Raw genomic sequence first — 12,367 nt, forward strand, 5'->3', positions numbered from 1 at the left:
AACTGATAAGGTAAAAAGGGAGTACATTATACTCCCAATACACAGTGGAACACAGAGTTTGCAAGCACAAAGGGAAAATATTAGCGGCTTCAAACATGACTATTGATGTAGAAAATGGGTTTCACTATGTGAAGCGCTTTGAGTATAATTCACTTCACTTATTCAAAATAAAGGCCTTGTTATTGCGTAAATTGTTGATTATGAGGACGACACTTACTTTCCACTCCAGATGTTTCTTGTTGGGGTTTCTTATTCAAACCAAGGTGTAAAACGATATTGCGTCCTAGCACACCTTGTTTTCATGCATAAGCCCATGTAGGCCTTAGAATGACCTTTTCTTGAATTCATGACCTGGTCGGGCTTTTATAAAAGACGCTGACCGCACACCTTAAGGCCATCACGAAGAAGACTTCTGCTACTTCAGGAAGAATGCACAGGATGAACGGTATTCACACTTCCTTCTGTATCCCTCAGCGCAAAGAGTTTGATGTAACACTGTCTGCGCGTTGAGCTTGTGTAGCTTATGTAGGAAACAGGTCCTAAAAGTGTGTATTTATCCGTGCTGCATCTTTCTGCTTTCAGTCATAAAGGAGGCACCATGGACCATGTTGTTCTGGCCCAGTCTCATTAGCGCCAGCATCCTGCTGGAGTGTTCGCAACAGGAAAACGTCATCCACCCGTACTGTGCATCCATCTCGCAGGAGAAGCTTCTAGACAGGGTTATCCAGCATGCCGAGTTCATCTACCGCATCACCGAAGAGTCATGTTCTTTGTTTGTGAGTAACAACCAACCTAATCGTCAACACAAATTGTAACGTTGCTGTAGCACCCGGGTGCTTTCAACATAGGATATTAATAGAAAGTTAACATCTCAATGTATTTAATGCAAGAGTCATGTCCGCATTTCAATATTTTTGGTAACTTAAATATGCTTTAAAAAAAAAAACACATATTGAAAATTATAAAACTAAGCATATTTTTTCAAAATAATGATAAAGATAATACAAATATAAACAAATAACTGATAGAGTCAATAAATGAAAAAGTAATATACTTTAATAATTGCTGTAATGGGAGCTATAAAGGCCTTACATTAATACATTTTAATACATAACAAATTGGAATATTTTTTGTGACTTAAGTATGTGTTGGAAAAAACAATGACATTTATATATTTTTTTTTTTTTAAATGAAGGTATTTTTTCAAAATAATAAACAAAAATAATACAAATTTGCAAAAATAACTAAAGGAATCAGTAAATAAAAAAGTACTGTAATAACTGTTGTATTGGGAGCTACAAAGTTGAATACATCCTAATACATCACAAATTGGAAATATTTTGGTAATTTGAGTATGTGTTAGAAAAAACTTTGAAAATGATTTTAAAAAAACTGTTTGCATATTTTTTTTAAATAATAACAAGAATAATGAAATTGTACCATAATACCTGAAATAATAAGTTAATAGAAAAAGTACTGTAATAATTGTTGTAATGGGAACTATAAAGGCAAATACATCCTAATACATAAAAAATGTAAATTGTATTAAAATATGTATTAGAAAAAACATTGAACATTATAAAAGAAAATTGAATATGTGTTTAAAAAAAACAATAAAAGTATAAAAACAAAGCATATTATTTTCAAAATGATACAAAATACAAATACAACGGAATGACTCAGTACATTAAAGTAATATACTGTAATAATTGCTATAATAGTAGGTTTTACAATAATACATTTTAATACATAACAAATTAGAATATTTTTTGTGACTTAAGTATGTGTTAGAAAAAACATTGAAAATTATTTTTAAAAAATTAAGGTATTTTTCAAAATAACTAACAAAAATAATACAAATATACAAAAATAACTGAAGGAAACAGTAAATAACAAAAGTACTGTAATAACTGTACATCCTAATACATAAAAAATTTGAATTGTATTAAAATATGTATTAGAAAAAACATTGAACATTATAAAAGAAAATTGAATATGTGTTTAAAAAAAACAATAAAAGTATAAAAACAAAGCATATTATTTTCAAAATGATACAAAATACAAATACAACGGAATGACTCAGTAAATTAAAGTAATATACTGTAATAATTGCTATAATAGTAGGTTTTACAATAATACATTTTAATACATAACAAATTAGAATATTTTTTGTGACTTAAGTATGTGTTAGAAAAAACATTGAAAATTATTTTTAAAAAATTAAGGTATTTTTCAAAATAACTAACAAAAATAATACAAATATACAAAAATAACTGAAGAAAACAGTAAATAACAAAAGTACTGTAATAACTGTTGTAATGGGAGCTACAAAGTTGAATACATCCTAATACATAACAAATTGGAAATATTTAGGTAATTCGAGTATGTTAGAAAAAACCTTGAAAATTATTTTTAAAAGTGAACATATTTTTTCAAAACAATAACAAAAATTATACAAAATTACCATAATACCTGAACGAATCAGTATACGTAAAAAGTACTGTAGTGACTGTTGTAATGGGAACTATAAAGGCAAATACATCCTATACATCCAATTAGAAATACTATGCATATTAGTTTCAAAATAATGATACAAATAATACAAAGTACAACTGAATGAATCAGTAAATTAAAGTAATATACTGTAATAATTTATTTAACAGTAGGTTTAACAATAATCCATCTTAAAACATGACACATTTGAATATTTGTGTTACTTTTAGTATGTGTTACAAACTTACATATGAAAATTAAGCATATTTTAAAAATGTATGATTAAAAAAATAACTAAACAAATCATTAATAATGAATTAATAATGTTAGTTATAAAGCTATGACATTAATACATTTTTAATTTAAGATCATCTAAAAAATGTATTACATTTTGTGATTGCCCATAAATTTGTAATGCTACTCCTAAGGGCCAATGAGTGCATACATATTTAAGTCACAGTTTTTACAAGGCAGCCTTTGAAATGTAAGCTTTATAAATAAGTATATATTATATACACACTGTCTAATTCAATGCCATAAAAAAGGATATCAAAATGTATGACTGGTACTGTATTCGTATGCATACACAAGCTGTTTTACTTCAGTAAATACAAGAAAACAATAGTTGCATAGTCATAACATACCAGTATAATATATGTTTTCTTTTGTATGGTATTGCATATATTTATTCGTTACATGGAACAATGCACATATTGACATAAAAAATGGAAATGAGTGTAGCCAAAAGGCAAATTTATATCTGCAGTGCCCAGCAGGTTTATGGTACATAACAACCAGCCAGATACATCTGAGCATTAACACTTTGACAAGTCAATAATGCACAAAGAGAATAAAAGTATACCAAGTATGGAGCCTTGTGCAACACCCCCATGGAAATTCAAGGTTAGGAGATTTGACACCGTTGACCAAAATACACTTTCCTTTTTGTTACATAATTACATTGAGTAAGTTTTACAAGTTAAACCTGATGGTCAATGCCATTTTTAGATCTAAAAACACACAGCACCAATACAGACATTTTTAAGGAACACAGAGCAGTTTAATTAGAGGGATGCTATGGAAATCAAACTGCGGGTGGTGCAGAGGACTGTGACTGACGTTTAGATTAGTGATTCTCGAATTCTGGTACGTGTACCACTAGTGGGCTCTATCTAGCGGTACACCAAAGGATCACTTCATTACATGTTTAGTTTTAATTTTGTTCAAACTCTGTGTAATGGTACAGTGGCCAAAAATATTAAATATAGTTATTAAATAAAACCTATTTTTAATGAATACATAGGCCTATTACGCGACTGCATTTTAATGTTTGTCATATGGTGGGACTTGGAAAGACAAGTGATTTTGAGATGGTACTTGGTGCAAAAAAGTTTGAGAAGCACTTATTAAATAACTGCATCATGACACATTTCTATAGTATGTTCTATATTTTATCTCCATTGTTATTAAAACACGCACCTGGGGATAGGTTGATTGACAACACTAAATTGGCCCTAGTGTGTGAATGTGAGTGTGAATGTTGTCTGTCTATCTGTGTTGGCCCTGCGATGAGGTGGTGTCTTGTCCAGGGTGTACCCCGCCTTCCGCCCGAATGCAGCTGAGATAGGCTCCAGCACCCCCCGCAACCCCGAAAGGGACAAGCGGTAGAAAATGGATGGATGGATGTTATTATTACTTTCTTTGTTTATTGGCTTAGAGCACAGCCACTTCATTTTATTTGGCCCTCAAAAGCCTGGAAATACTATGTATCATTAAAGTACTGTAACTTTTCTTACTAAATATATAATTTTTTTCTATTTTGGGAGGAAAAAAAAAAAGTACTCCATTTAATCGCAAAATTATGTTAACTTAAATATTGTCTAATTATGCACAAATATATTCCAACCATTTTTTAAATAGAAATAAATACTAATAATAATGATTTCAAAGCAAGTTATCCATCAAATTGTGCAATGTAAAAGTAGCAATCGATTTCATGGTAAAATTGTAAAACTTACTGTGGTTTTTACAGCATCTTTCTCTAAATGACAAAAAAACAGTACTTTTTTTACTGTAATAAACTGTGGTGCCGTTCTGGCATTTACAGTAATACACCGACAAATCTACAGTTGTTTTAAAATGTTACTGTAAAATTGAAGTTTTTTTATTCAGAGTAAAAAACAAATGTAAATTTTACAGTGAAATTATGTCAACTGAGCTGCCTTTTTTTACCATAAAAACAGCAGTACTGTTTTTCCATTTACAGTAATATACACTACATTGTAAGGTGAAATTATTGCATCTTAGCATATTTTTTTAATATTTTAGTTTAAAAAAAATCTACTAATAAAATGCATTTTAAAAAATGGTGTAATAATGGTATTCACTGTTAGAAGCGGCCCTTTGGGGCCAAACATAAAACCACTTTGACACCTCTGGCTTAGAGAAATGTTGCTGCAGTGTGTAGTGTTGCATGTGATGTTACCAAATATGGTTCCAATATTTAAATTATGTTAACTTAAATATTGTCTAATTATGCAAAAAATATATTCAAACCATTTTTTAAATAGAAACAAATACTAATAATAATGATTTGAAAGCAAGTTATCCATAAAATTATGCAATGCAAAAGTAGAAATCGATTTCATGGTCAAATTGTAAAATTTACTGTGGTTTTTACAGCATCTTTCTCAAAATGAAAAAAACTGCACTTTTTTTACTGTAACAAACTCTAGTGTCGTTTTGGCATTTACAGTAATACACCGAAAAATCTACAATTGTTGATTTGCGATAAAAAATAAAAAAAAATAAAAAATAAAAACTGGCAGCTTAGGTGCCCAAATTTTACTGTAAAATTGCAGTTGGTTTTTTTTACAGTAAAAAAACAAATGTATATTTCACAGTAAAATTCTGGCAAATTCTTTTTTTTTTACCATAAAAACATCAGTACTGTTTTTCCATTTATAGTAATATACACTATATTTTGAGGTGAAATCATTGCAACTTACCATATTTTGTTTACATTTTAGTTTTCAGATCTACTAACAAAATGAATTAAAAAATGGTGTAATAATAGTATTCACTGTTAGAAGCGGCCCTCTGGGGCCAAACATAAAACGAGTTTGACACCTCTGGCTCAGAGAAACCACATGGTTATACATGTCGCTGCAGTGTTGCATGTGGTGTTACCAAATATGGTTCCAATATTTTCAAAAAAAGCATCATTGACACACGCACTAATGTAGTCAATGCATTATCGGGTGAGTTGTTCCTACCCAGCTCCACAGTTGAGTCACGGAGAGGTGCTGACGCGTACTGCTGGATCACGTGGCGATACCTTGCTATGTTCTTTTCAATTCACACTTGATGAGCTTCTTATAGCCGGGCTTCAAAGTCATCTTTCCTTTGAGTCAGAAAATATGTTTTTTTGAAAAGCAGTGAAGTATTACAAATGTGGTAATGACATTCTGCTGCTTCTGCTGCCTTGTTGAATTTCTTTCACTCAGAACATTGTGATCCGCAAGGTTACAAACACAGTCCCTTTGCATGTCGTCTTTTGGATTTAACCCTCCTAGCACAACTGCACCTGTCTCGTGTTATAGCAGGGGTGTCAAACGTAGGAGACGGCACGGATGCAGGGACATCGTTTTAGCTCTATTTAATAATAATAATATTATAAAGTGTGAAATGTTGTGTCTGACCAGTCTCCCTCTCAGGGAATTAACGTCACTGATCAATCCCAAGTTCTTTAGATGACATGTATGCTGAGTAAGAAGGACCATCAAGACAGAATAGGAATATTATCAAGTTTTACTAAAGCTTTAGGAGACCAGTCCACACAAATGCGGTCATACCGGCATCTCGAAGTGGGCTGACATTCAAACGAGAAGAGACAACTTATTGAATAGAAAACAGTCCCCTCACAGAAAGGAATGCACCCCCCTGCTCTAACACTGATAAGGTGAGAAGGGGGATGCATCACTCCCACATTCCAATGCCTAAGACAAAACACAGACATCTGCAGACAAAGAGAGACAAGCATACTAGCGGATTCAAACATGACTATGAAAAAAGAAAGAACTCTTAAACATATATGCATTCTCAACAGAAACTTAATCCAAATATGTGTATTGTGTGACTATGTGTAGCGATTAACTGAGTCGCGTTACCAGGAGTGTTGAGCGAGGTGCGGAACTCCAAGAGGGCAAGGCAAGCTCTGAGATCCAGGGACAGGCAGGAGGTCAGGGGCAGGAACGAGGCGTCAAAGTTTGTGTCCGGGCGGGAGGTCGAGATCCAAAAGGGTAGCCAGGGAACCAGAGAAAATACGGGGAGACGAGACACACAGCTCGTTATCAGGAAACGGAGGAATGCTGCTGGAACGACACGGGAACATGAGACAAATGAACACGGAGGAGGAGAAAACACAGAGAGAGAGAGAGAGAGAGAGAGAGAGAGAGAGAGAGAGAGAGAGAGAGAGAGAGAGAGAGAGAGAGAGAGAGAGAGAGAGAGAGAGAGTGAGCATAGAGCTAGAGATGTCGGCTTATTGTACGGCAGGGGTGTCCAAACTTTTTCCACTGAGGGCCGCACACGGAAAAATTAAAGCATGCGGGGGCCATTTTGATATTTTTCATTTTCAAACCATAACAAAAAACTGTATTTGGATGTTTTTATTTTTTTTTACCTTTAGGGCTCCCGGGGATCATAAAGGGTCATGTTACCTGAATATTACATTAGAACTATTATCTTGTTTGTTTTATGCTCTTTTGTCAAAGAAAAAGTTGATGTTTTTGTATGGCAACATACAAAATCATACGCAATATATATGCAATATTTTCCACATAAAACATTTTAATGTGAAATATTTGAAATAATTGGAGCCTTGAATAGCTTAATAAGTCATTATAACATTGTTATTTTTATTTTTTTTGAGCAATGGTAAAAAAAATAGAAATAAAGATAGAAAAAAGAAAAAACAAACAGCCTGCATGGCAGCTTTGTGTCAACATTGCACCTTTTTCTAGTGAGATTTCACCTCATTCCACTTTTTTTAATGTTTTATTTTTATTTTTGTAATAGCGTTTCCAGAATGTGTGGCGGGCCGGTAAACAATTAGCTGCGGGCCGCAAATGGCCCCCGGGCCGCACTTTGGACACCCCTGCTGTACGGGAACAGGTAGCTACTTTCTGGCCCGGAACGCAGGTTTGCACTGGCTTAAGAAGCGCGGCGTCTCATCAGCTTCAGGTGTGTAGATTGCTGATTGATTGCAGCCGCCTGCTGCAGCAGGAGTGGCGCGCTTGCAGGTGAACTCAGCGCAGTGCACAGATGAATGCGCATTGGAATGCGCCTGGGCAGTGACAAATGAGTTGACTGATGAACATTATCCCATAATTTAACAGCCAGAATACTATTAACCGCAACATGTACGTTTAAAAAATCCCCAACAACATTATGATTTGTACATTTTCAGAATGAGCTTGTTCTATTTTTAAACCAAAATTTTTAAGTTATCGTGCCGTGATTTTACCAGTCCGGCCCACTTGGGAGTAGATTTTCTCCATGTGGCCCCCCATCTAAAATGAGTTTGACACCCTTGTTTTATAGTCTTAACCCTGGAATGTGTATATGTGTGACATGCAGGAGGACATGTTCGTCCCGTACCCATTGCGGGTTCAGAGGAACCAGATGGGCTATGATTGCCTCACCAAGGACATCCCTGTCCCGAGCTCCATAGGGGAAGTCCAGCAGATGTCTGTAAGTGGTGTGATGTGAAGTAGCGAGGCACACTGGCGATGAATGTTGGACTTTAATCCATGGGATGTCTTTCTTACAGGACAAATGGTTGCTCCACTCAGTGCTGATGCTGGTCCAGTCTTGGATCGAGCCTTTGGTCTACCTGCAGACCACACTGGACCGCTACGACGGCGCTCCGGAAATGCTCCTCAACAAGACCAAGTGGGTGTCCGACAAACTGATCAGTCTGGAGAATGGAGTGGTGGTTCTAATAAAGAAGGTAGGCCCCGCCTCCTCAGAAAAAGGTGGGAACCCTCAAAGTTGAACATTCCGCTGTGCTAGTCAAACTTTTCACAGTTTTTTAATTTAAGTTAAATACCTTAAAAGATCTTCCTTGGAGCCTGTGTCCTCTGTAGTAGACATGTGTTTGTGGTCTATTTCTTTTGGCAGAGTTACACATGTCAGTTGCAGGTAGTGATGGGTATCGAATTTAGTACTTTGATAAGACCAAATTCTGTGAGTACTACAGTATTCATTTACGTAAAATCAAATGACACCGTATTTTGATACCCTTGTTGCTCTTGAGAAGCACTCACAGCGGACTCAGTCTAACTGTTTTTAGGTAATTTTCCATGCCAACAAAGCAAGTATGCCTGATAGAAAACACTCAAAAGTATAGTAAGGCTTTTCAAAATGCGCAAGCTCGATGCTGATTCACATAGAATTTGCCATAGACATGCTAATGATTAGCAACTTTACATTTTAATACCTCCAATTTTGCTAATGAAAACTACAACTGCGATGCACGCTACGATCAAACTGCTGGTGTATAATAAGTACAATACTTACTGTATAAACACTTTTCAAGGTTACACCTAGACTTAGACTTAGACAAACGTTATTGATCCACAAGGGAAATTGTTCCACACAGTAGCTCAGTTACAAAGGATGGAAAAGATAATGCACACAAGGGCACAAAAAGAGGGTGAAAACAAAAGGTATAAAGTAGACTAAAAATGTAACACAGTAGCAATATAAAATATAACATATATATAATATTAACATATTATATATACAGTATAAAATATATACTGATATATTATATGATATTTTTATATAATATATACATAATATAACATAATAATATACATTCGCGATCAAAAGTTTACATACACTTGTAAAGGACATAATGTCATGGCTGTCTTGAGTTTCCAATACTTTCTACAACTCTTAATTTTTGTGATAGAGTGATTGGAGCACATACTTGTTGGTCACAAAAAACATTCATGAAGTTTGGTTCTTTTATGAATTTATTATGGGTCTGCTGAAAATGTGACCAAATCTGCTGGGTCAAAAGTATACATACAGCAATGTTAGTATTTGGTTACATGTCCCTTGGCAAGTTTCACTGCAATAAGGCACTTTTGGTAGCTTCTGGAAAGCTTCTGGTTGAATTGTTGACCACTCCTCTTGACAAAATTGGTGCAGTTCAGCTAAATGTGTTGGTTTTCTGACATGGACTTGTTTTCTTCAGCATTGTCCACACAGGACTTCTAGCCTGATTTAACCATTCCTTTACCACTTTTGACGTGTGTTTGGGGTCATTGTCCTGTTGGAACACCCAACAGGCTGATGATTTTAGGTTGTCCTGAAGAATTTGGAGGTAATCCTCCTTTTTCATTGTCCAATTGAAAGGACCAGTTCCATTGGCAACAAAACAGGCCCAGAGCATAATACTACCACCACCATGGTTGACGGTAGGTTTGGTGATCCTGGGATTAAAGGCCTCACCTTTTCTCCTCCAAACATATTTCTTTGATTGATTGATTGAGACTTTTATTAGTAGGTTGCACAGTGAAGTACATATTCCGTACAATTGACCACTAAATGGTAAAACCCGAATAAGTTTTTCAACTTGTTTAAGTCAGGGTCCTCTTAAATTGATTCATTATACAGATATATACTATCAGATATATACTATCATCATAATACAGGCATCACACAAGATAATCACATTTAATTATTTACATTATTTACAATCCGGGGTGTGGAGGGGGGGTGGGGGGGGTTTGGTTTGGTTGTTATCATCATTCTGGGTATTGTGGCCAAACAGCTGCATTTTTGTTTCATCTGACCACAGAACTTTACTCCAGAAGGTCTTATCTTTGTCCATGTGATGTCAGATGAAACAAAAATTGGGCTGGTTGGCCATACGTACATGACATGACAATCAACAATGTCTACACAAAAAAAGATAGCAACAACTTAAATAGTCTTGATTGCTAAAACAAAGCAGGTGAGAGGAATAGCGCTCAAAGGAAGACATGAAACTGCTCCAGGAAAATACCAACAAAACATAAAAAGCCACCAAAAAAGGAGCACAAGACAAGAACTAAAACTATATGCACGGGAAAACACCAAAAAACTCAAAACGGCGCCATGTGACAGGTCGTGACAGTAGACCTACTTTGAGACAAGAGCTATAGTAATGCATGGTTGGTTATGGTTAAAATTCATAGCCAACAATTGCGCCGACTTTTTATTGTCTACTGAGTTAAAAACATTTATGATTTCTGCTGGCCGTGTGCCTCCGGATTTTTTCAATGACAAAGATGTGCCTTGGCTCCAAAAAGGTCGAAAAACACTGCTCTGAGTGTACCACTTTTCTCTGTCGTGATATTTCCTTCTCTGGTTCTGTGGTCGCACTCTTTGACATCACCAGCTGTCCTTGGTAGTGACATCAGCAGAAATGAACTCCAATATTGTCGCCTGCTTTTATTTTGAAAGCATTCTAAGACATCTAATGTGCCCATTCAGATGCTGAATGAAGGCGTGATGACCAGCAGCTACAGCGATCATGGCCTGCTCCAGTACGACATGCAACTCAACATGGTGGAATCGGTTATGAGAGACTACATCGTGCTCAGTTGCTTCAAGAAAGACTCCCACAAGGTGGAGACATTCCTCAAGATCATCAAGTGTCGACAAAAAGACAACTGCGCCTGAAGGATAATGCGTAGCGTTTTCCATGTTTGCTTGTTGTGAATTCTTCGTAGAAGTACTGTAGCCCCCGGTACAATACAGTCTATTATGTTTAACCCAAAACTACAGTGCTGTTTTTCAACATGCTGCAATAAATCTTCTTAAATTGTCGTCACCTGGCAAAGACAAAATATGCGCAGCCTTCCATTTGTTTCTGTTGCTTTGTTCCTCGCTAAGGTTTTGGATTATTCCCATGGCTCCCTTGAGTATTCACTGATGGGAAGCGAGCTGGTCTCTCTGCTGCATTAGCCAAATTAAAAACACTCTCACCAAAGATGCATTTAAACAGAGCTGTCAGTGCTTTGTAAAAAAAAAAAAAAAAAGTGGCACATTTTGATTGTTGCAGAGACGGGAGAGAGACATAAACCTGAACACATAGCAGCAAGAGTAGCATGTATTAAAGTTAAAAGTTAAAGTACCACTGATAGTCACACACACACTAGGTGTGGTGAAATTACCCTCTGCATTTGACCCACTCTTCCCCTTGTTCCACCCCCTTGGAGGTGAGGGAGCAGTGAGCAGCAGCGGTATCCGCGCTCAGGAATCATTTTGGTGATTTAACCCCCAATTCCAACCCTTGATGCTGAGTGCCAAGCAGGGAGGTAATGGGTCCCATTTTTAATTATCTTTGGTATGACTTTGAACTCACGACCTACCGATCTCAGGGCGGACACTCTAACCAGCAGGCCACTGAGCAGGCTTTATTAATATTTATGCCTAAATATGCTTAATTAAACCTCAAATTACATTTGTGGCATTATTTAGTTTTAGGTGCGTTTGAGTGCGTACAAGTTAGAATGTGTTAAATAAATGGGTTGTTCCCAATCGAACACTAAAAAACAGTTAAAACAGGAGGAATATTTGCAGTCTACATTTAATGTTTTAGTTCCTTGATATGACAAATTACAGTCAGTACTTGTTAAAGCTCATCTGTTTGGCGATGTCCCTCAGGGCTCAATCTTAGGTACACTACTCTTCTCAATTTGTTTAAATGTGGTCACATTATAGTAGTTTCAATATGCAAACCACTTCTTGATAGTCTCCAACTTTAACCACAAGGTCCCGGCTAAAATGGACTTTGGCAGTTTGCACAGAACCTCGA

General features: G+C 35.8%; 1 protein-coding gene across 1 annotated transcript; it reads left to right on the forward strand.

Annotated features, from left to right (window-relative positions):
• Positions 1-407: 407 nt before the first annotated feature.
• smtla (somatolactin alpha) lies at positions 408-11,386 on the forward strand. The gene is made up of 5 exons (XM_062062104.1): positions 408-445; positions 583-776; positions 8,131-8,244; positions 8,324-8,503; positions 11,041-11,386. Exons 1-5 carry the CDS (start codon positions 430-432, stop codon positions 11,227-11,229), a joined length of 693 nt encoding a protein of 230 aa, XP_061918088.1. The 5' UTR covers positions 408-429; the 3' UTR covers positions 11,230-11,386.
• Positions 11,387-12,367: the final 981 nt, after the last annotated feature.

The sequence above is a fragment of the Entelurus aequoreus genome, linkage group LG10, assembly GCF_033978785.1.
Source record: "Entelurus aequoreus isolate RoL-2023_Sb linkage group LG10, RoL_Eaeq_v1.1, whole genome shotgun sequence".
In the NCBI taxonomy this organism is placed as follows: Eukaryota; Metazoa; Chordata; class Actinopteri; order Syngnathiformes; family Syngnathidae; genus Entelurus; species Entelurus aequoreus.

Excerpts from the sequence above, each read along its gene's own strand:
- smtla (XM_062062104.1), top strand. Across the intron at positions 777-8,130 it reads AAGAGTCATGTTCTTTGTTT|GAGGACATGTTCGTCCCGTA; the intron begins GTGAGTAACAAC and ends TGTGACATGCAG. Across the intron at positions 8,504-11,040 it reads TGGTGGTTCTAATAAAGAAG|ATGCTGAATGAAGGCGTGAT; the intron begins GTAGGCCCCGCC and ends GTGCCCATTCAG.